General features: G+C 45.1%; 1 protein-coding gene across 8 annotated transcripts in view; it reads left to right on the top strand.

Moving 5' to 3' along the window:
• The window catches only part of LOC144756294 (polypeptide N-acetylgalactosaminyltransferase 6-like), a 752,356-nt gene that overhangs the window by 515,130 nt on the left and 211,597 nt on the right, over positions 1–25,629 (top strand). For all 8 annotated transcript variants that reach the window (XM_078645971.1, XM_078645970.1, XM_078645969.1 and 5 more), the window contains 3 exons: positions 1,742–1,976; positions 2,727–2,844; positions 5,314–5,514. In XM_078645971.1, coding sequence (XP_078502097.1) covers positions 1,742–1,976; positions 2,727–2,844; positions 5,314–5,514 — 554 coding nt within the window. The remainder of the gene's footprint in view (positions 1–1,741; positions 1,977–2,726; positions 2,845–5,313; positions 5,515–25,629) is intronic.

Raw genomic sequence — 25,629 nt, 5'->3', positions numbered from 1 at the left:
TGGATTTACCTTCTCTTTTTGAAACTCAGGAGCAGCAACATTGTCGGGGTGTCACCAGAGTTTTAAGTAGAAGCTTTTTCAATATTATATCAAGCCATAGTTGCTGCTTATTTATCTTATGCAACTAACAACCACTGACAAAGCCAATAGCCATGACTTCTTGCAGGTATGATGTTACTTGTTGTATCATATATCTGGATGCAATGACAGAAATAGCAAAATACAAGTCGTGCGGCACACTATGCTAAGCGCAGACTTTTAGCTCAAGTATTTTTAAGCCACGCCCTTGATTACATTGACCACGCCCCTTTGAAAGACCCTCTAGGTTTTTCATCCCACTTAAAGTAGGGTGACCAGGCGTCCCCGTTTTGCCAGGACGGCCCCTGCTTTTAACCAGCTGTCCCAGCAAATTTCAAGAAATTTAGCTCATGTCCCCGTTTTTGGAGAGGGTCGAGTGAAAACGTTGGGAGGTGTTTTTTATGTTTTACAAAGCAGGGATAGTTAGCAGTTGTTTCAAGAAAGCAATTTAATTAACAGGCAAGCTACTGGGCTTAAAAATTGCATTTTATGTATGTTCTTACTGCCTGTTCTGTAATTCTCTACTGAGGAGCGCTCTCATCGCTTGAAGTTAAATTGTAGTCCTTCTATGTTTGTGAAATGTCCCAGTTTTTGGCTTTAAAATTCTGGTCACCCTAACTTAAAGCCCTACGTGGCCCACGTGACAGTGTGCTTATTGGGATGTCGCTAATGGTCCCCCGTCCTTCCGTTTTTTTGTGGCAGTTTCGTCACTGGCAGACATTAAAGACACTACCCAAAAGCTGCCTCTGCAAAATCCAGAATATATAGCAGGTCCGAATCACACAGCAAAAAGTTGTGTTCTGTCCGACCAGCGATTCACAGCATGGAGCTAACAGCTCTAAATCCAGTAATTCTCACTGATAGTGTAACGAAACTTGAGTCCGCCTCCCCCCCTGCAAAGTACCTGAAGGGAACACCGTATGCGCCGAACCCAGTGAGGAGCTCTCATGCTAAGGGCCCACCACCTGTGCACAGTGCCGGAAGGGGCCCCGAAGCTCCAATAGGAGATGGCGTTGTCCAAGAGACACTGACAGAGAGACGGAGAGGCGCTGATACGTTGGGCAAGTGAACAGCTCTGGGCAGACATTAGCATGGTGGGAGAGGAGGAGCAAGCCTACACATTCTTGTAGCGAGATAATATGTTAGGGTAAATACTTTGAAAGTAGATGTTATTTTGAGGGTACTTTCCCGATATATTTTCATATCTTACTACCAGTGTTGCGTACTAACCTGGTGATAAAAGGGTAACAGGCCAAGGGACAGAAAGTCATCTCCAGTGGGTAAGAAGGACAGATGGAGAAGGGGCACACACCACAGTGGTGACCACACAATGGCAGACATACAGGCACATGCTCCGACTTGCTAATGATGGACTACTCCACTGACTGTAATGCCTACTGGTGATCAATGCGGATACCCAGGTAAACCACCGCCTCATTCCTGGTAACGGCCAGTTGGCTGGCGGGGACACAAACCAAATGCTTGAAAATGCTCCAATGGGAGCAAAGGGGGGGCTGGAACCAAGGTCGGGAGCGAACCTTTGTTTGGGGCTTCTGATAGTGTGTCCTCCATGATACTACAGGGTTAGGTCACTTGGACACTGGTATCGTGGATGCTGTAGGATTAATCATACTTTCTTTGCTTCCTCCCCTCTTTTGTGCAGGTGAGTGCTGGACTGGCTGGCTGGAGCCGCTGTTGGAGCGCATTGCTCTCAACCAAAGCCGAGTGGTTAGCCCAGACATCACTACCATCGACTTGCAAACATTTGCATTTGAGAAGCCCACCCCACAGCGCCAGAACCATAGCTATGGGGTCTTTAACTGGGCACTCGTCTTCAACTGGGAGATTGTCCCACGGACCAAGGAGGTACTTCGAGAAGACGAGACAGTTCCGTTCAGGTCAGGAACCTCTCTGGCAAATGTAGAAGATTTAATTTAAAAAGCATTGCACACACCCCACAATCTTTCTACTACGAATCCTCTTCTCTCAGGACCTTCTCCATCACTCCAATTATTAAATCCCCAGTTACTATGAGGATTGGATGCATGTCAAGCAATGCGGATAATAACCAACTACACAAATGATTTAAATTTAGCTTCATTATAAATCAATTTTTATTACATTGATATCCTGAGAATCTTGAATGGGTCTGACCCTCTTGGACCTAGATTGAACACCAATGATTATACTGTCTGAGAAAATTAGTTATCACTATTTGAAGAATTTGTATTTTATCAGTGCTTGATGAGTGTACATCCAGTGTGTAGCAAGCACCCTGTAATTGGCTGTTTCCAACCTATTGGCTATTTTGTCTTAGACTCATTTTTAAAGCTGTGTTTCAGATCCTCAACATTGTATTTACTTCCAAAGATATCCGTAATCTGAACAGGGTATTACCCACATAGCAAGTGATGTATTATTTCTCAGTAACCATCTGTGCTAGAATGATTTCCCCTGCCAACACTGTTTTTGATCACTTTATTCAAATGAGCTTTCCAGTCCATAATACGATCCTTCAGAAGCACAGATGTATAAAAACATTGTACTTGACTGCAATTAACCCTCATCAGGCCCATAGACCAATTGGTACATTGTATTTTACGTTAATGAATAATGCTGACTACTTCTTCTTCTGCTTCCCTGCAAAGGACACCCACCATAGCTGGAGGGCTATTCTCCATCTCCAAGGCTTATTTTGAGCACATCGGTACCTATGACGAGCAGATGGAGATCTGGGGTGGAGAGAACCTAGAGCTGTCGTTCAGAGTAAGCATGCAAGTGAAAACAGAATCCAAAACTGGCTGTCAGATTAAACCAATAGTCCAGGATCACACAATACTGTCAGATAGTGACGGCTGAATTAGAATTCTGGTCACCTGGATCCACAACTGACACTTCAAATTAGCATAACCTCTGGGGCTACTTAACTCCTAGACCACAATGCAACTTGCTCACTAAACCATGGATCAACTCTACACTAGACAACATTCCAACAGATGTATGTCCCAATAACGAGGTTCAAGAATATTGGCCTGTACATTTACTGACTGCATAATATTGACTGCCAATACAATGTAAAGGTATTCCTACATGGACACATTTTGATTTACTCTCCTTAATTTCCCAACTTCTTACCTCAATGATACGTTGGTAGTATACATAGAGTCGAGATAAGTGCAGGCTAGTAATGAAACTTTGATTTCTAGATAGAACACCATCTTAACTCAGCTACTAGACCGCATCTCAGCTCAACCACTAAACAACACTTCGACTCAGCGAGTAGACAACATCTCAAGTAACCTAACTCAGCCATTTGAACACAACTTAGGGTAGACTCTAAGCTACATCTCAGTTTAGCCCCTAGAGTAGAGCTTGGCCAAATCTCTCGTCGACCACTAGCTTAAATTTCGTCTCAGCCTCTATACTACATCTTAACATAGCTGCTAAAGTCAGACTCCGCCTCTCACACTTGTGATCCAGCACCCTATGGGTACACATTTAGTTGCCAAGTTATACAGACTATGTAACTCGTCCCTACCTACCTTAGACACTAGGGTTCGCGCTGCGTGGGAGGAGGACTTGGGAAAGGCCATATCAGATGAGCAATGGGTTCAGTGTTGCAGGGTCACCAGGGAAGTCTCCATAAATAGTCGACATAAGCTAATTCACTTCAAGTTTTTGCGTAGGCTGTATCACACCCCTGAGCTATCTCACAAGATAGACCCTAGCCGACCCCATCGCTGCCCCAAGTGCAAGGCCCCCATGCCGATTTCGCCCACTTGTCTTGGACCTGCCCTTCGGTACACACATTTTGGTCCCAGGTACATCGAGTTTTTAGCGAAATATTGGGTGTTCACCTGACCCCCACACCTGAGGTGGCATTGTTGGGTTATGTCTCCAACTTTCCCCGTACGATTTGTAAACTTGCGGCTTTGGGTTTCCTATTGGCCAAGAGAGAGGTTGTATTGCTTTGGTGCGCTAGGCTCGACCCCCAGTTTGATGTCGTGGCTAAGGAGCATGGCGTTTTGCAACATTAACAGCGTGGAATATTCGACACCGATTCCTGCCCCCTCCTGCCCAGTGGATATTTGGGAGCCCTACCGCTCCTACATTGTCAGGATTGCCGCCGCCCAGCAGGCCCAAACTGAAAGCAGCATTGACCCAACTGGGGTGGGTTGAGGCGATTGATTGGACTGACCTTCGTTGTGCCTTGGGGCGATCTTCCTGTCCACAAGCCCACCGGTTCCCTCCCTGGCTCATGATCTACCTATGATGCCATTTGCTTTGTATTTTCTCAAGTATATTGATTTTTGCGGATATGAAGTGTGTACCTGTCGCTTTTCTTTGACTCACTGTTTAGGCTTAAATGTGACTCTTGTTTTTTGTACTTTTTGTTCTTTATTGATTTTGAAAATGATAAATAAAATTTAAAAAATAAAATAAAAAATCATAGCTGCTAGAGTCATATCCCAATATCTCAGAAAGACAACAATATCCCTCTCTCGATATTTTGGCTTATTCCTTCTTATTGCCTGCCTGAGTAATCAGTATTGGTGAGGTTTCTAAAATCCCCACTCGTTGGCATAAAACACATCACGACTTGTGAGGATAGTCTTGTGGCATACATGCTCTATACCAAATGCATTTGCAATCAGGCTTCTTCTGAGAGCTAAAATCATATTATTAAAAAAGAAAGCTGCACGCATGCCAATGTTAGAAAGGCTATATACAAATGCATGTGACATTACATCACACATTAACGTATTTCAGAACAAAGAAGGAGGACTTGGATCTTGATTGGATATTGATTATAGTACAAAGTAAAAGGGCAGCTTAAAGATGTCTTTGCATTTTAGAGGGCCTTCAATCAGTGATGAAAGGTCCACTCACAATGTCCAGAACTCTTGTGCTGCTCTGTTACCAGGGACATTTAAATATTGCAGGTTCTGGTGGTCTCTCAAAAAATGCCACTGTGGTTTCCTGTGGTTATCTTGGTAGATACATGGACTAAAGGCTTTGTAAGGGTATTGTGGTAGGGGTACTCTAGGAGTAACTGTAAACGTGTTTACACAAATTGCTCTCTACTGGGACCTGGATCCCCATATGCTGCCTGAGGCAGGATTTTCTTGCTATCACCATGCTTGTGTGTTCACATGACTATCTTCCTGCTTCTTTACATTAGCTTTCATGTGCTATGAACGGCCACTCCTCATTTCTCTTACATGCCCTTGACAGGTGTGGATGTGCGGAGGGCAGCTGGAGATCGTCCCGTGTTCAATCGTTGGACATGTCTTCCGTATTGAGAGCCCGCACTCCTTCCCCAGTGGGTTGGAGGTGGTATCCCGCAACCAGGTGCGTCTAGCTGAGGTCTGGATGGATGAGTACAAGGTCTTCTTCTACCGGAGGAACATGGAGGCGGCACGCATTGTGAAGGAGGTAAAGCTCTCACTCCCTAGGTTTGATATCTTTGGAGACATAGGGAGAGAATGTAGTTTCTGCAGTGGTTGCTAGCGGCTACTTCCTAAGAATAATTCAGTTCTGAATTGTAGGATCTTCATTGCTTGCCAGAAAGGTAAGACTAATTTCCTGCTCCGTTCAGGGGCTCTGAAACACTCCTTCAATATTATGTCTTTAACGTTGTGCATAATTCAGCATAAAGGGTGAAGCATTCAACTTGTTCTTATGATACTGACTGCTTTCTGAAATCCTATGTAGGAAAGGTGTTCTTAACTGCGGTCTATAAACCCATGAGAAAAAAACTTTTCTCAGACTACATTGTAGCGCCTAGGTAAAACTCTGCACTGAAAATCATCCGTATTGAGGACAAGCACAGCATGATAGTGTTGAAGTAGGAGGTTTGTAAATATACACTGACCATTTGAGGCACCTGGTTCGTGTGACAGGGACCTTGAGAACGTGCTACATTTTTTCACACTTTTCCGCTAGAAAATTCTCACAAAATGTTGTTTCTTGTTTTCTCACAACATCTTTAGAGACTAGCTGGATCATAAAACTTTTTTGTTCAGCATTTTTAAATCCAAAATAAGGTATTTATTTTTCAGGTGCTTGTCATGTGGGAGAAAGAAACTAGTACAGATCTGTGGGGTGTACCTTCCCTCTTCTTACTCTGTCAAAAAGTGTAAATTTGGCAGAAAATATCTAAAACGACACCCAAGGACATGGAAGGCATTTGTCTCAGAGTCAAGCTGGAATATCTTGGCGCCAAGAGAAAGGACAAGCCCCATTGGGGAACACTCCAGTTCCCTTGTAGGGTGGCAATCTCTTCTAAGGAAACACGAGCGCGAAGTAAGGACACGAAAGGTAACCGAAGGCATCACAGCTATTTTTATTAAGTTGCCTTTGAGACATTTGGCAATTCCATGCTCAATGTTAAAAGGATCAGCACCAACATGATGGCACCATCGTCACTATTCCTCTAAATCAATGAGGCTAAGACACACATCACCAGTGACGACAAAGCAATTGAGACAGCTGATGTTTACGCTGACACCAAAGAAAAGACTGAGGCTATTTTCTGAAATGCAATCACCTCTAGGACCTCCGAGGTTTGTTATTCCCTCGAAGACCTTTTCCAAGTTAATCTGGAACCTCTCAATCTGCCAAGACCACCTTAGATGGTGTCCAGGCAGACATCCATGACACCAGTTAGTAAAGTGTTTCTCTCTCTATTTCCTACACAGCCTTTAGGAGGTCATGCCTCCCCTCTTGACGGACATTCTGCTAGAGGAAGAACAAATATTTCTTGCACTCCAATAGTAAGACAAATGCAGACATCACCCTCTCCTTCTCAGAACCCCTCTCTTTTCAAATTTTCTTCATCCTCATATCCTGTGGAATTGCCAACAGGTGTCACCAATGGATGACATTGCCACCTTCCACAATTTGATGGTAAGAGAAGCAACACAATTAAATTTTCTATAGGACACTCCACAAACAACATTATTCATAATCATGGAGACACTGCAGTCATGAGTAAGTTTGAGGCTTCTACTCCATTTGGAGCCACGATTCCTTAAAATAACGGCATCAACAATAAAAGCAGCTACGCTAAGACTAATGAGGAAGCACAAACTTCTTGCTGAAGTTCTGGAGTTCCCAGGAAGTGACCGGAGACCCAATTCTATCTTTGTTTCACCTGTCAGACATAGACATGCTCCCGCTACAGAAATCTCTGCACCTCCAGATTGTTAAAGCAAGATGATGGACATGGCAGGAATGAAACTGGGCTCATAGCAGCCAATGCTCTAAAAAATGTAGGTGCCTCATTACTTCTCATACAGCAATGAGATATTGAACAGCCTGAAATATTTTATAAATGCCCTGCTAGAGCATTGCAGGGGGGACTTTGGAGTGATGGTAAAAGAGGGATCTCTTGTCCTAAACCAGTTGATCGGTGCTGCTGTAGATGTTGAGGAACATGCAGCATCAAGATAGCAACACAGAGAAGGCTAAAGGCGCAGAAGCTTTAGTGGCCTGGAGGCAGTAGGGTGACGTCCTGGAATTCCCATCCTTCTGCAAAAAAAGGCCAGCTGCCCCTCAGAGTCTTTTCCACTTAACCATAGTGAGGCAAATTTTAATCCTGGATTCCTTCCCTTTCAAGATAAAAATGGAGAAATGCCAGTGACAGAGTAGGTATAATTTGATGAATTATAGTACGACTTGAAACCTACCTAAGTACCTACATACATTTGCTGGACCTAGCAAACACAATTCTCCAGGTGCCTTATAATTAACACCACCAGTACTTCGACTCCCGCAGCTTGGGACGCAAAGCTTGACACGACAGACATGAAGTCCCAGAATTCCTAAGCTGAGACCTGCAGGCGGGGCAATCTTCATCACGCTGTGCGGGCACAGAAAGCAACGATTCTCTCACCTGGCACATGACGCAGGGCTTGACAAAGTGGACTCAAGGCCCATAATTCCTGCTGTGCCTTGAGACGGGGCCATCTTCATTGTGCCAGACGGGCACATTGAGTACCACTTTTTCCTAGGCGGCAAGGGACGCCCACAGGGTGCGCTTAGGCAAAGACCTGGCCAAGAACGGGCCCATCTGAGCCTGGAGGAGCCCGAGCTGGCCATCCCTCTTGGCTTGGCTGTTTGATACCATAGTGATGGGTAAGCGCTAAAGTTCTCCTGCTAATAGTGGCTCTTTTATTAATGGCCAGAAGCGAGCCAATAAAAAAACCTTATATTTAATATCTCTGCTGTGGCAGATATTAATGAAGAAATCTCCTCAGCTGAGGTGGAACTGGGGATAAATGTCGCAGGTGAAGTGATCACAGGTCCAACTGGGGAGACGACTGCCTCGGAAACCATGTTATGTAATACTGACTGCATGTAAGGGGAAGAATCCTCTCACTGTGGTCGCGAATGTTCATTGATCTGAGTCTCAGGGCGTTATTGATCATTCGCTACCTGCAAAAAAGAATAAGAGAACTGGCTCTACAATTAAACTTAACAGGTGCGGCTCCTCTATGTGGGCAGAGGGGCATCGCCCTACTGCTTTCTCGCACTGCGAGAAGTAGAAACATAAAATGTTATTATGACTACCATTATATGTTTCTGCTTCTCGCACTGCGAGAAAGCAGAATTTGGTTGTGGGCGAGCGGGTGGGCCGTCCTGCTCCAGGCAGGTGATTAGTGGCTTGCCCAATGTTGTGGGACCTGACTGTTTGGTCAGCCCAGGGCCGACCAAACCAGTGATGCACACTCTCCCATTTTCTCCATGTAGGCTGCAACTTACATAGAGAAAAGGGCCTCCCTATAGACGCATGTACGGTCGGCGTCCCATCCAATCACAATGCTGCAACTGCAGCATTGTGACTGGCCTGGGGAGGGAGGCTGCCTGCGTTGCTGCTTCCTGTGTGGAGTAGAGGACGCAGGAACAGACCGGAACGTACCACGAAGGTAAGTTACTTAAAAAAAAAAGGATTTAAAATTGAACCCCCCGCGCAAATGCCTCGCCGCGTAACCCCCCGCCTCCACAAACCCACGAGTCATGCCGGCCATGAATGAAACTTAAGACCTGTAAAATGTCTGGAGGGGAGGTGGAACCCATCCTTCGATTACTGTCTGAGCACTTTGATTCTAGGTTGGATTTGTTTTGTAGGAAGACTGAATGTTTAATATCTAACTCTTTAGACAGTTGTCTACTGAGATTGGCCAAGATTGAACATTCTATTTCAGAGCTTCAGATGTCATCAAATTGTATTACCAATTAGATTGGCACTAGTAGTGTTCAGTTTATCTATCTCGGGGTCTCGGTGGGCCCTCAATTGGTTTCTGAAACTGCCTCCTCAGTGCAGGCTTGTAGAAAGACTTCAGTTTTCTTGGGAATATTGCCATTGAACCCCTCTGGAACTTCTGTTATTAACTCTGGGTTTGAATCCACCTGTAAAGGGGTCCATGGATCCTTTCTTTGAATAAGGGTGTTCATGTCAATAGTGGTGGGCTTCAGTCTTAATCCAGTAATAATCCTACTACTGGGACACTGGAATTACCACCTGCCGCTACCCAGTTTGTTTTGGCCCTTGCAAATGTCCCTCAGCTTAGACCTGGCTGTATAGATATTAGAAATGAGGTTTCTTGTTGGCAGAGTATGTACCCTGTCCAAGCAGAAACCACAATCCTAGTCAGGGTAAGTCACAACACAACCTAAAATATCCTGTGCTAAACCTCTAGTAGCTTGGCACAGAGCAGTCAGGCTTAATTTAAGAGGAAATGTGTAAAGTATTTGTGCAACTCTTAAACAGTAAAACTGTGAACACACCACAAAAAAGACTCCACAACAGTTTAGAAAAATAAATTATGACTTTATAAATAAAACAAGACAAAAAAGACGGAAATCCAATATGTAGAAGTGAAGTACTGGGTTTTTCGGAACCCAGCGGTGCCAGGGACACACCCTAAGACTTCGGGTCCTTCCTGTTTAGACTACAGAAACACAGAGTCTTCTAGGTGAAGTCAAAGATCGAGTTTATTGGCTGCAACCAAGTAACAGGCGTCCTAGAAGTACAACACGGTGTATATTCTCAGGAGACTGCTCAATCTTACAAAGCCAGTCTTCTCTTTTTATACAAAATATTATGCTTCAGGCAAACATTCCTTATTTTACAGTTGACCATTCACATATTTTCAATACAAAGAAAAAGCAGAGTCATGATGACAAGCCCATATTTCAGTTTGTTCAGCCCACAATCAATTACCCGGCAAGGCCCAGTATTTTCATCAGATATCGATGAAACCCCAATAAAAACGGGCGCCTCCTCCTCGTAAAGCAAGTCATAAAGAAAGAAACAGAGGCAGGTGTGTGTAAGATTAGGAAGGGTTTGTGTGCGATGAAGGGTTTATGGTATGTTGTGCATTGATACTATCTCGACCGGCCACAGGGAGAGGAACTGCCCAAACAGGTTTGGCCTTGGGCAGTGGAGTCAGCTTGCCCAGGTCGTGCAGGAGTCAGCAAAGGTGTACGTGTCCTTCAGGCTCGTTTTTGGCCTTAGTCACCGGCCTATGTAAAGGGCAATCACAAAATGGCTGCCATATACAAAATGGAACCCGAGGGTTCAGGACGGAATCTCTAATTTCAGGGTTAAATCGTCACTCGAATATGACAAAAATGCTTGTGCATAGTATACCAGCCATTCTCGGTCTGCTGATATCAAAATCGTCATGATATGACGATGTTTATAACACAGGTCCAAAATTTCCAGTACCACAGACCCTCCTTTTGCCCTTACATAGGCAATAACCTATACTCATGCTAATCTGAGTCCAGGTCTATATTCATAAAGTCATTGAGATGTTGCTGTAGCATCATCCTATTACTTAGCTCGTCCCTCGATACAGGTTTCCTTACACACGATGTAGCACAGAGGCCACATATTGCAGGAGCACACAGACAGAACAGGAAAAGAATGGCTAAGATCATCCTAATGACCATCAGAATCTTCCATCCCCAGGCGGATATCAGTTCCCAGAACCATCCCATCAACGACCAATCTCCTTTATCCACATGAATAGATTCAGAGATTTTATGTAGTTTGGAGATGACCTGGTACACTGTTGGAGCGTTATCTGGAATGAAAACACAGCAACTCGATTGGATCACTCTACATACCCCACCTCGGTCTGCAAGTATGATGTCTAATGCGACCCTGTTCTGAAGGGTCATAAGACGATCCGACTGGAGCTCAGCAGTCAAGTTACTAAGGGCACCGGCCGTTTCATCTACGGTGGATTCAACCACCCTCGTCAATTGCCTTATGTTCCTGCTGTTAACCATGGGTCCCCAAAACGGTAGAAAACCCTTCAGGAAGTCTCCAAATTCTTGTCCTGCAGTGTCTTCTTTACTGAAGACACCTCTAACTATCCTGGTCTTGTGGTAATCTGCCGCAGCTGTGTAGGTGGGAGGCAACAGGAAAGAAACAAAGCATGTGCCCGAAAAGTCAGGGGGCAACCATGTATAGGCTCTATCATGGCAGATGAAATAGGTACCCTTCAGCTGCTAAGAACGAAGGGGAAGTCTGAGACGCAAAAACATATGTCTCAGTGCAGATGCTCTGCCCTAACTGAGCTCTGGGATTCTTGCCAGTACCTTGCAGACATAGGTGACCCTGATGGGGTAAAATCCAAATCGGGGAGGATCTTTTAGCTCGCTGTTTTTCACTCAGAGTGATTCCATATCCGGTCACGTTCCATCCAATATATGCTAGTGTCTCATCTCTCGGGATAGTCTTGTAGGAAGTATCTTCCCTAATCATATCTACTATACCCTTAACTAGAGCACTATTCTTTGGATTGTCTTTTACAGAACGTAGGGGGTAGACTTCATGTACGTAGATGAACATTGTTCTGTATGCCCACACAGAACCATTGTGGCTGAATGGCAGGACCAGATAAGGGATACCTTTATCCGTTGTGTGAGGCATAAGACCACACACCCAACAGTTAGTCTTGTTCATTACTAGTTGGTGTTGGTGCAAAAGCTGAACGAAGGAGTTATTAATAAACTCTAATCTCCTAACGGACTCATGTTCAGGAAAAAGGTGGAAAGAATGCAAGGAAACAGTAGGAGGAGGTATGGACTGTGTAGTGGGTGCAAATGTCACATGAAAGGAGAATAAAACATATTCTATTAAAAACATCATTACACTGAACAACATAAAAATGCATAATATCAAAAAACTTTTCTTGGTCATCATTCTACATATTTTGGTTTTAAAGTTCATCTCTATGGACGGTCTCTCCATCTCGAAAAACTCCATCCTCTCTAATTGCTGCTCGCGATGGTAGGGTGTTCTATGCTAAGGAATGCTTCTGTCAGTCCAGGGCAACTCCCTTAGACCAACCAGAACTGTCAGCTGCACTCCAAAGACTTGGGCAACCGCGACCCTACAGCTGAACCCGGATGGTGGTTCGAAAATCAAAAATAAAAAAGTTTCTCAGATGAGAGAGCTGCACTTTTCTAAAAATTTGCAAAGAAAAGGAAAAATGTTATTAGTTCATAGTTCTTGGCCTCAGGTTATAACGTCTTTTCCCATGTAGTGTCTGGTCTTGGAACAGTAGTTCAGGCTCTGTAGTGTCCAATCGGGTTGACGGTGGCACAGCTTCCTGCAAAAGATTGTCACTTTCTTGTTCAGAAATTGTTTTCTTTTATGCGTGCATCGCTGAAAGGCAGAAAACCAGGCACAGTCTCAGTCTCAGAATCAGCAACACTCTCCTGGACCCACCGGTCGTACGGCAGAGGCAAAGGGACCCTCTTGCAGTGTACGCCGTGGATCCAGTTCTTTTTGCCTTCCACTCGCACGGCGGATCTCGTTGACAGCAGGACTAGGTGGGGGCCGGTCCAACGGGGCTGGTCATGCTTTGTTCGCTGGAAATTCTTGACCAGCACCCAGGATCGATATGATGTCCTGGAGTTTCAGAGACCTGAGGCAGAGTATCGTGAACCTGTTGGTGTAAAACACGCAATTTAGCCGTCAATTCGTACAAATAGTCAAGCAGTACAGGGTGTTCGATCTCACTGAATTTTGTCGGCCTTGGCACTCCCCATATGTTGGCCAGACGGCCGAACACTATTTCATAGGGACTAAGTCCCACTCGCGAATGCACAGTCATTCTTGTTGATAGGAGTGCTAAAGGCAGAGCGTCAGGCCATTTAAGACCGGAGCTTGCTTGAATCTTGGCCAATTTTAGTTTTAATGTGCCATTGTAGCACTCTACTAGTCCAGCTGATTGGGGGTGATTTGCAGCGTGGAATTTCTGTTGGATGCCTAGCCCTTCACATACTTTCTTCATCACTCGACCCACAAATTCACTCCCATTGTCACTCCAGACCATTCTCGGCATTCCAAACCTAGGGAAAAATTCTTTGACAAGGGCTTTAGCTGTGGATAAGGCAGTGTTGTCCTTCAGGGGGTATGCTTCTACCCATCTCGAAAAGGCACAAACAACAACGAGTACGTATTTCAAATTGTTTCACCTTTCCATGTGGATGAAGTCTAGCTGCAAAGCCTCGAACGGATACGTTGGAGGCGCAAAATGACCAGCTGGAGTTGGGGTTCCCCTACCAGGATTGTATTTCAGACACACCATGCAATTTTTGACCACATTCTCTGCACACTTAGGAATTCCAGCATTTTCGAATACTGGAGCCAGCAACTTACAAATCCCTTTCACACTGATGTGAGCCATTCCATGGGCCATTGTAACCACTGCAAGCACATACGCATCAGGTAACAACCATTGCGGATGCTCTGACAATTCAACCCAACAACCATTTGTATCCAATTTACCCGTACTTTCTCTCCACACATTCAACTCTTTCTCTGTAGCTTCAGCTTGAATAGACTTCACACTCTCTATCCTGTCTTCACACTCTCTATTGTGTCTTCACACATTCCAATGTCACCAACCCATCTCGCAGGGCCTGCAACATACATTCGACTCATCACATCCCTTGCTGTTTCTTTTGCAATTTCATCAGCAAATGCATTGCCACGACCAACATCATCAGTAACCTTCTTGTGTGCACTGCATTTCACAATCGCAACTTGCAACGGCAAGGTAAGTGACTCAAGGAGCTCATTCACCAACTGACCATGCTGTATCTTAGCTCCATGCGAAGTCAGAAATCCACGTTCTTTCCACAATCGTCCAAAACTATGGGCCACACCGAATGCATACTGGCTGTCAGTATATATGGTCACTTTTATTCCTTTTGATAACACACATGCTCTTGTAAGTGCAATCAACTCTGCTGCTTGAGTTGAATTATGTGGGATACGTGCAGCTTCAACAATCGTGTGCAAAGTCGTAACAGCATATGCCGCAGTCGTATCACCATTCGGAAGCTTGAAACATGAACCATCCACCCATAAGGTACCATCACACTTCACAAGAGGAGTGTCCTGAAGGTCTACTCTCCCTTTCATTTCTTCTTCTGTTCTGAGAAAACAATCATGCTGTTCAGAAGCATCTGTCTCTGCTACAATCGGCAACAACGTAGCTGGATTCAATGTGCATCTTTTTATGTGCACATGGCTCGCTAACAGTGTTAACTCATAACCTGACAATCGAGCACTAGTTAAGTGCTGTGTCTTGGTCCGGTTTACCAACGTGTCCACTGCATGTGGGACCATCATAACCAATGTATTATTCATGACTAAACCAGCAGATTGCCGAATAGAAACAGCTGCTGCCGCTGTGGCTCTCAAGCAACTTGGCAATGCTTTAGCTACCGGGTTCAAAGTTGACAAAAAATACGCGCATGGACGCTGTTTGTCTCCGAACAACTGTGTCAACACTGACAATGCACAACCTTCTTTCTCATGGACATACAATGTAAAGGGCTTACTGTAGTTGGGGGTACCCAACACAGGAGCCGAACATAATGCATTGCGCAATTCGGAAAAACTTTTCTGACACTCTTCAGACCATGGGAGGGGATGCGTTGTATCTTTACAAGTTAATGCCACCAAAGGTTTGGCCAACAAAGAAAAATTCGGTATCCATTGTCTGCAATATGATGTAATACCCAAGAAAGCACGCACTTCTCTCTGTGTCTTTGGCACACTCAATTTTGCAATTGCCTGAATTTTTTCTGGGGTCAGTTTCCTTCCCTCCTTCGATAAGAGATGACCTAAATAGGTCACTTCTTGTCGACAATATTGCAATTTTGAAAGGGACACTTTGTGGTGTAACTCAGACAAATGACGCAACAACGATACCGTGACTTCTTTACATACTTCCTCAGTATCTGCAGCGACGAGCAAATCATCAACGTACTGAATAAGGGTAGCGCAATCAGGTAAAACAATTGTGTCAAGCTGTGCTTTTAAAGCTTGACTATATATCGATGGACTTTCACAGTAGCCCTGGGGAGCGCGTTTGAAGCGGAAGCTTCGACCTCCTAAACTGAAGCCGAAAATATCCCTACTCTCCTCGGCAATCGGGATGCTGAAGAAAGCATTCTTCAAGTCGATCACCGAGAACCAAGTCGCAGAAGCTGGAATCATAGTCAATAGGTCAGTGATATCAGGGACAACTGGGAATTGTGGCACAACTATTTTATTCACCTCTCTAAGATCAATCACGAATCTGTAAACAGGTGGCTGAGAAGGATTGGTACGCTTCAAAACAGGCAGAACTGGACTATTGCAAACGTTGCCTCTTGTCTCTTCAATTACATCTTTTTCAATCAAATCATAAATGATCGCTAGCAACGCTTTTTCACCTTCACTAGAGATCTTGTATTGGGGAATGCGTGGCATTTTAACATTGGCTTTCAATGTCACAACATATGGCGGTATTTCCAAAAGACCCACATCATTAGGACCGGTGGCCCAAAGAATATCAGGAAGAAACGACAACTCTGTCGGAAGTTTATCCTTTGACAAATACATTGGGGAGACCACTTTCCTACCTAGTGTAAGCTGTACTCCTGAAGGAGAACAATACAAAGTCGCATACAATCTTTTCAACAGATCTAGTCCCAACAAGTTTTCACCACAACCTGGTGTCAGAATAAGGGGTGCTTCGAATTCACAAGGTCCAACAGAAAGGGACATAGGACTAGAAATCGGATTTCTAACCGGGGCGCCAGAAAAACCTACTGAAACATTCGTTTCGCCAGGCAAAGGTGCGCCAGGGAGTTTAGAGTGCATAATGGAACTCTTTGTAGCACCAGTATCCAACAGAAAAGGCTCTGACACACCTGATGTAATCACCTTAACGTAAGGTCCACTCTGATCTACTGGAACTGAAACAACTCCCTCTCTTTGTCTATGGCTGTCCTAGCAATCATTATCTCCCATATTCTCATCTTCTGCATAGTAGTCATCAGCATAGTACTGAGCCGTCCTACCAGACGCGTTATTCTGCTGATCAGAACTATTCATTGAGTTCTGTGGCGGAAAAGATCGCCCGTTCTGTAGGAAATTTCCACGTCCTCTACCTCTAGGCGCTTGTGGAGTACCTCGACCTCGTGCGCTAGAAACACCATTCATACGCTGTAATAAAGCAGGGCAGCTACTTTTAAAATGGCCCTCTTCTTTACAATATGCACACTGATTAGGGCCTACAGGAAAACGTTGTTGAGGATATTCGGTCCTTTGCGTGTTTCTCTGAAACTGCTGAGGCTGCTGATAGTTACTCTGAACACCACGAGGCGGGTACGCCTGCTGTAAAAGAACCTTTGTTTTTAACTCTTTTGTTTTCTTGTCTGCTCTATCTTTCTCATCTTTATCTCGATTTTCGTAATACTGGGCAGTAGACAATATCTGTGCTGAAGAGGAAACGGCCCACGAGCTTTCTGAATCTTTCAATTTTTTACACAACTCGGGAAGCAAATTATGCACGAACTTGTCAACGAACAACCGTTGACCACCTTCTGTACTCATATCTTGACCACTGTGGTCGATAAACGTTTCTTCGAACCTGGTGAAGAAGTCAGACACGGTCTCATCTTTCTTCTGCTTACATGCAGACAATTTGTCCCAATTCACCCGCATGGCAGGCATTAAAGTCTTCATGTAAGTAATTATCCTACCAGGGAGGTCTGCCACTAAAGGTTCGGGTTTAGCACCACCAACTTGTCTGCCATCAGCAGCAGCAATATTAACCCATGTATCACCTAACTCCTGATCGTGATCCGCATGACGAATCTTTCCCCATAAAGGCTGTGGTACAACATTTCCAAACAACATGTCTATATCCGCTAAATTCATAATGCAAGAGCCTGCAGTCTGTGACAATTCCTTGTAATACCCTGCAGGATTTTTACGGGGGGTCAGGCAAAGTCTGCTTAAGGGCCAATACTTCAGCTCGCTTCCATGGAACATGTACCCAAACACGCTGAAAGTGTGCCGGTATAGCTGGGGGAACATTATTCAGACCAGCCGCTACTTCTTCCTTCCAACCTCTCTCATGGGGTACTGTCTCGCTTTCCTCCTAACAGAGGAATCATGCTCAAACAACGACCGAGAAACACCCTCACTCCTAAACGACAACAATGTCGCAACTGCTTTTTCAACATCAGAACCCACAATTGTGCCTTTTGCAAACTCGTACCGTACACGACACAGCTCAGGTGGATTGCATTCTAAATCATTTTCCTCCAATTCCTCACAAAGAAAAGCACACATTTTCTCAAAAACGTATCTCTGTTTGGGTTCTTCCCACTGATGGAAGACATCCATAACAGAATGTAGCTCATATCTCGTAGGGTCAGTAACCCATTTGTGTGCCAAATAATTCAATGTTTCCCGCTCTCTAGAGTCGGGCAGTTGACTACGCAACTGTTTGCTCGTTGAAACAGGGGTCATACTTGTTGCCCCAAAAAGAGGGTACAGAAGACTAGCGACAGTGTCAGTCATTCTCTGTCGAACAGAAGGAGAAGTCGACGAAAGAACAGGAGTAAAAGCAGAGTGAGGCAAGGCAGATGCGGGTGCAGATGCAGACGCAGTAACAGTAGGAATATCAGAAGAGGTAGTCGATGTAGTAGGCAAAGTTGTAAGAAGTACAGGGTGAGCAGGTAGCAAAGTCAGCGGCCCTTGAGGATGCTGAGCCGTACCAGTAGGAGCCAGCTGAAGAGGAGCTGGCGGTTGTGGAAGAACCTGGGGCACAACAACCAGAGGTTGCACAACTAAAGGTTGCGAAGGTGCTGTAGCACTCTGCGCATAGGGGGGTGGCGAACTCAATAAGTGAGACATTAAAGGATCTTTCTCAAGTTCTTTTGCTGTATCCTGCTGAAGGGGTGGCAAAACTGGGTAACATTTATCGATCGCCACTTTACGTTGCCTGTGCAACTGCTCACTCGCTTGTTCTTCCTCATCATCTTTATATTGCATAGCAGCTTGCATTATCGACATACCCTTTTCTCTTTTATTCTTTTTAGCTAATTTAATTTCTTTCTGTTTGGCTTCCTTACGCCATAGGCGGAAAGAGTCAAACATCGCCGGCCGGGCTTTCTTCTTAAAAAGTCTAACCTCTAGAATGAATGAATGAATGAAATAATTCTTATCATGCGCTAACTTAGCCCAGATGGGCGTCAAGGCGCCTAAATTAATGTGGGGGTTAAGGCCTCTTCACAGCAGCATTCTCTCATTAGTAGGCACTCTTAAAGAAGTAGGTTTTGAGGGCCTTTTTGAATAGTTCTAATGAGGAGAGAGTTTTTATTTCGATGGGGATAGAGTTCCAAAGCTGAGGGGCACCCACAGAGAAAGCTTTGGCTCCCCATCTAGAAAGTTTTATACGGGGGACAACAACCTGACACAATCCCGCAGAGCGAAGATCTCTAGTGGGAACATAGCGCGTAATAAGAGAGCCAATGGCACTAGAGGAACCTTCTGTCAGCGCTCTGTAGGTCAAACACAGAATTTTAAAAAAGATTCTGTGCTGGATAGGGAGCCAATGAAGGTCCCTCCTAGCTGCAGTGGCAGAAGAAGTTTTCGGAAGGGCCAGAACAAACCGCGCTGCAGCATTCTGAACAATCTGCAGGCGGTGTAACAGGCTCTTGTTGACTTCCATATACAGAGAGTTGCAGTAGTCTAATCTCGAGCCCACCAGGGCGACTGCAACCTGTTTGCGCGCCTGGGGGGAGAGATACCCTCGAATTCTATTCAATACCCTAATCACACCCCAGCAGGTGGCCACGGTCCTGTTGACTTGAAGGGATAGAGAGAGCGAGGTGTCAAAAATTACACCCAGGTTTCTGGCAGATTGGGAGGGAGTGGGGCAGATGCCAAGAGAAGGAGGCCACCACTCACTAGACCAAACATCTTGGTCCTTCCCAAAAATCAACACCTCCGTCTTTTCGCCGTTCAGCTTTAGGGAATTTATAGTCATCCAGTCTGCCACATACTGCATGCAGACCCTAAAACTGGCGGCAGATGTCTTTACGGAGGAGCGAGCCAGTGATACCATAATCTGGGTGTCATCGGCGTAGGACACTACCTCCATCCCCTAAGATCTTACTAGTCTTGCCAGGGGAGCCACATAGATGTTAAACAGGGTCGGACTTAAGCCCGACCCTTGTGGCACCCCACACTGCAATGACTTAGCAGGGGAGAGGTAGTTCCCAAGCATCACTCTCTGCTCCCTTTCCAACAGAAAGGAATTGAGGAGACTCAGGGCCGTCCCCGTGACACCAGCTTCCCTAAGCCGAGATGTAAGAATGGCGGGGGACAAGGTGTCGAACGCGGCCGTGAGGTCCAACAAAACCAATACAGTGGTTTGGCCTGAGTCTACTTTGCGTCGGATGTTATCGACCACACAAGTAAGGGCGGACTCAGTGCTATGGTGTTTTCTGAAACCGTGCTGCGTGTTATCGAGGTATTCAGAGGAATCAAGGAAGAGAGACAAATGAAAATTCAAATGCGCCTCGAGCATCTTAGCGGGGGCAGGGAGAAGGGAGATCGGCCTAAAGTTTTTCAAAAGGGCCGGATCGAGGGAAGGTTTCTTAAGCAGAGGTTTCACAGTCGCCTTCTTCCATACAGAAGGAAACGAGCCCTGGGTAATAGCCTTATTCATAGTCTCAAGCATAGGAGGAAGAAGGCTATTTCTACACTCTTTCAGTTTTTTGAGAGGTAGAGGATCAAGAGGGGAAGCAGATTTAGTCCTGTCAAGTAACACGTTAAGTCCTTCAAGGGATAGGGATGGAAATTCCATAAGTAGGTGAGAAGGATCTTTACCTAAAGAGTCCAAACTGGAGATGACAGGCGGGATAGATTGATCCAAAGCATGACATTGGGCTTCCAAAAAGACATGTATGTCCAAAGTTTTGCTATGAAAGAAGTCAGAAATGTTGTTACAGAGTTCTTGTGAACTGACTACGGGATCTGGAAGTTGCAGGGAGCATAAGGTGTCAGCGATTTTAAAGAGCTCCCTGGAAGAGGTAAGAGAGCTGGTGAGATTGGAGAAATACTCCTGCTTCTCTTTAACCACTCTTCGTTTGTATTCCCGAAGTGCTGACTTATGAGCCTCACGGTCATTAAGATTCCACGATTTCCTCCAACTTCTCTCACTGCTCCTACATCCTTGCCTCAAGAGTCTTAGCTCGTCCGAAAACCAGGGTGCCGTAGATTATCTAAAATCTCCGTGTCAAAGCTACCATATTGGGGCCATTTTAGAACACCATCCTTTCTGGTGTATCGGATCCATACTTCATTATATGTGATGGGGCCTACTCCATGCTTCGCATATAATTCATAGGTCGGAGTTCCAATCGGAGGAACCGGACACGAGTCCTCCAATCGGGAATCCCTATTACAACCAAGACAAAACAAATTTCCAAGTCTGCTAAAACCAGGCATCTTCGCTCTCTAGTCTAGCTTCAAACTTCAAAGGATTATCGAATACGATAGTCTCGTGAATACACGAGTCCCTCGGCATTGGTACTTGCAAGTTCCAAATCAAAGATCCCAAGGGGATACTCAAACTAAGAACTAAGGACTGGGAGACGCTCCACTTATACTTAACTGAGGTATCGATGACGTCACCAGAAGACTCGTCTATCGTTTCGCTCTACCAATCATCAAGGGTCCAAAACAGGGCGATAGTCAGGGCAGCAGTCCTTCGTAGCCGTCGGGAAGCGGGGAACCTCGCAGCAAAGACTTTCGGACCACGTCGACATGCAGGGGTCGATGAAGTGGCGGCCTTCCTCCAGAGTTTTCACACGAAGCTCCTCACGAACCTCTGGCTTGGACCGGTACCGCTGAAATCGCCCCACGTTGGGCACCAACTGAAGTACTGTGTTTTTCGGAACCCAGCGGTGCCAGGGACACACCCTAAGACTTCGGGTCCTTCCTGTTTAGACTACAGAAACACAGAGTCTTCTAGGTGAAGTCAAAGATCGAGTTTATTGGCTGCAACCAAGTAACAGGCGTCCTAGAAGTACAACACGGTGTATATTCTCAGGAGACTGCTCAATCTTACAAAGCCAGTCTTCTCTTTTTATACAAAATATTATGCTTCAGGCAAACATTCCTTATTTTACAGTTGACCATTCACATATTTTCAATACAAAGAAAAAGCAGAGTCATGATGACAAGCCCATATTTCAGTTTGTTCAGCCCACAATCAATTACCCAGCAAGGCCCAGTATTTTCATCAGATATCGACGAAACCCCATTAAAAACGGGCGCCTCCTCCTCGTAAAGCAAGTCATAAAGAAAGAAACAGAGGCAGGTGTGTGTAAGATTAGGAAGGGTTTGTGTGCGATGAAGGGTTTATGGTATGTTGTGCCTTGATACTATCTCGACCGGCCACAGGGAGAGGAACTGCCCAAACAGGTTTGGCCTTGGGCAGTGGAGTCAGCTTGCCCAGGTCGTGCAGGAGTCAGCAAAGGTGTACGTGTCCTTCAGGCTCGTTTTTGACCTTAGTCACCGGCCTATGTAAAGGGCAATCACAAAATGGCTGCCATATACAAAATGGAACCCGAGGGTTCAGGACGGAATCTCTAATTTCAGGGTTAAATCGTCACTCGAATATGACGAAAATGCTTGTGCATAGTATACCAGCCATTCTCGGGCGGCTGATATCAAAATCGTCATGATATGACGATGTTTATAACACAGGTCCAAAATTTCCAGTACCACAGAAGCTGAGATATGAATTTCGAAAGAATAAATGTCAAAGTAGCTCTTAGAAGCAAATAGCGCTTAAAGAGTTAATTGGTTGCACTGGACCGGGTCAAAGTCAAGAGTTCAGGCCGACTGCGAGGGAGCACGGGCTCGATACAGGGACTCACTTGGGCCCACTCAACAGAAGTACTTTGATCCTAAGTTTGCGTCAACAGAGGTGGGGTGCAGCCAAGGGATGCTTCGGTGATCTGCAATGCAGCAGCGGCGATACACCAAGGGTCGTGAGCGGTGCATGCATTGGTCCCAGATAGCCCAAGTGCGATGCGACGGCTAAAGTGCAATGCGGCAGCTACAGTGCAATGCGGCAGTCCAATACCAGCTACAGCAGATGATACGTCAATGACACTGCAGCAGGCCCCTAGGGCCAAGTCCAAGGATCCAGGGCTGGGTTGGCACCTCTTGGCAGGACAGACTCACTAGCAGATGAGCCCAAGGGTTGGAAAAGGAGAGTTCTAAGTGTTTGATGTCCCTGAGACTGAGGCAACAGAAGGCAAGCCAGCTAGAACTTGGAGTCACTCGGGGTTCAATAGATGCAAATCCAGTCCTTCTCACCCAGGCAGAGAGAGAGCGCAGCAGCAGCAGGGCAACACAGCAAGGCAAGAGTTCAGCAAACAGAAAATCCAGCTGACTGTTAGTCCTTTGGCAGCACAGCGGTTCCTCTTCTTCCTGGCAGGGTGGTCACCGGTACAGAAGTGTGTCATTTTGGTAGGGTCAGAGACCCAGTACTCATGCCCAAATGTGTCTTTCAGGTGGGGGTGACGTCAAAGAATGGTCTTTGAAGTGCACAAGGTCCTCTCTTCCCAGCCCGGGCTCTAGACTTTTAGTGGGGGTGGGGGTAATCTGCCCTTTGAGTAGGGTCAGGCCACTACCTATTGAAGTCTAAGTGTTAGCCCCTCCCTCCCTTCCTGCCCAGGAAGAGCCATCAGAATACAGTTGAATGTAGATGGGTACTAGCCTTCCTGTGCTTCCTGTGAGTGTAGCAGCCACCCAACCCAGATGTCTATTGGAGGTAGGCTGTAAGGCACACAGAACTAACAGTAAGGAAATTCCCACTTGCAAAACGTGGTATTTCTAAAATACTAATGTTAAACCCAACTTTACCAGTAAAGGGAATGTATCATTACCATTTCAAAGATATAAAACATAATGCAGCTACTCCTTTCTGATCAGGGATTACAGCCTAAAAGTGCATTAAGGAATTCCCAATGCTACCCTATGCGAGGAGTAGGCCTCACTGTAGTGAAAACAAATTGAGCTGTTTGTCACTACTAGGACATGTAAAACTTACATGTCCTACCTTCTACTTACACAACTGCCCGCCCTTAGGGCTACCTATGACTTAACTTAAGGTGACTTGGATGTAAAAAAAGGGGGGAGTTTAAGGAAATTGCTTTAATTGCCAAGTCAAAGTGGCAGTATACTCACACACAGGCCCTGCAATGTCAGTCCTCAGACATGGTCAAGGGCTACGTATGTGGGTGTCGCAATCAGTGCTGGAGGCCCCTTTTAGCATTTAAGTTACAGGCAAAGGGTACATGTGATGCACTTTACTAAACACTTATAAGTAAAGTAAATATGCCAATTGGGGTGAACCAATATTACTATGTTTAGAGGAGAGAGAGCAAGCATTTGAACACTGTTTAGCAGTGGTAAAGTGCACAGAGTCCTAAAGGCAGCAAAAACGAGGTCATAAAAATGGAGGGAGGCAGGCAGATTGTTTAGGGAAGACTACTCTAAGGCTGTCAGGACTAACATTAAAAAAATATTCCAAGCTGAAAACCAAAGTGGTTCATTAGCTTGACTTTAGAACTAACAGAAGAGTTCCCTTATTCAGATGTATAAACATTTTGAGAACAGTATCATGGGTTGTGAGGGGCGTAAAACTTTTGAGGGAGATTGTATAGTGGTAAATTTCAATTGTTTTGACCTGGAATATTGCAGGTAGTGAGTGCAAAAAAGATGACCCAAGTTGGTATTCCTTTTTAAAGGGTTACAAGATTATTTGTTTACAAGAAAGTTGGGCTGCCTCAAACATCTTTCGTTTGGAGGGTTTAGGCTTTTTACTCCTGTTATTCCAAGGACTTTTGGAAGAGCAAGGGGTGGTCTGCTTATTTAGATAGCTCTTTGTTTATATTGTAAAATCAAGGAAATATGTATTAATTCTTCTAATTTATAGGCTGTACTACTTACTTAAATTATGTCATTTTGATTGTGATCAATTTTTATAATTCACATGGCTCTACACGGGACTCTGTTCTTTTAAATGTATTGAGGTCTTTTTTACGGCATTTTAGAGAAAAGTTTGAGTATTATATACCAGTGGTTTTGGTGGGCGATTTAATTTGTACTTATGTTCTATATGTCCTGCGGACCCCAGTTATTTTAAGTTTAGTGACCTAATTTCTGGAGCTCACTTCAAACATAGTGCTGAGGGGGATATTATGAATGTCATTTTGGCTGAAATCAATTCTCAGTTTTGCTAGTGTAGGAAAGTAGGAACTTTCTGCCCTAATTACCCCCACTTTTTGCCTGGTGTCTGTGTGTTTTGTTTCTAGTACACTGGGATCATGCTGATCACGACTTTAGTGTCTGTGCTCTCTCTCCTCAATTCATTGGTAAGTACTTTGTACAGCCCACACTTGGTATACTGGTGTACCCCTGTAAGTCCCTAGTATATGGTACTAAGGTACCCAGCGCCTTCGTACAACAGGGGTCTCCCATTGGCTGCAGCCTGTATTGCGCCACCCATGGGAGCACATGCAAACTGTGTCTGCAGAACTGACATTGCATTCTGCGTGAAATGGTGCATGCATCTTGCATTTCAGATGTAAGGTTTTCCTTATATACCAGTTACTGCACCTAATGATAATAATAATAATGTGTTTTCTAGAGCGCACGTTACGACAGCAAATGTGTCCCAGTGCTAAGGTTTCCCACCCTCAATACAGAGCACAAGATACTGGGAAGCCAAGATTAAATGTATCTGAAAAGCCAGGTTTTTAGTTTTTTAATGAAAATAAACATCTGGCTTTTCCTGTCTGTGTGGAAGAGGCAGGGAGTTCGATAGTTTTGCTGTCAAGAAGCTAAAAGAGCATCCTCTGATGTGCATTCTTTTGGTTCCAGGAATAGATGCTAGAGCAGCATCAGCTGGTCTGAGGGTTCTTTTAGGGAAATAGGCTGTGACTAGAGAATGCAGGTAGCTAGGGCCTCGGCCATTGAGAATTCTGTGGCAATAGCATTTTTGAAAGAGACACGTTCTTTTAGGGGGAGCCAGTGCAATTTAGCTAGAGCAGGAGCTGAGGGTGGCGTCTGGGCAGATTCAGTAGTAGACGTGCTGCCATGTTCTGCACCCGCTTGAGTTTCATAATACGTTCTTGCAAGACTCCTAG

Source organism: Lissotriton helveticus, chromosome 5_1 (genome assembly GCF_964261635.1).
Source record: "Lissotriton helveticus chromosome 5_1, aLisHel1.1, whole genome shotgun sequence".
In the NCBI taxonomy this organism is placed as follows: Eukaryota; Metazoa; Chordata; class Amphibia; order Caudata; family Salamandridae; genus Lissotriton; species Lissotriton helveticus.
The sequence above is the reverse complement of the archived record's forward strand: the minus strand, read 5'-3'. Positions and strand labels throughout refer to the sequence as shown.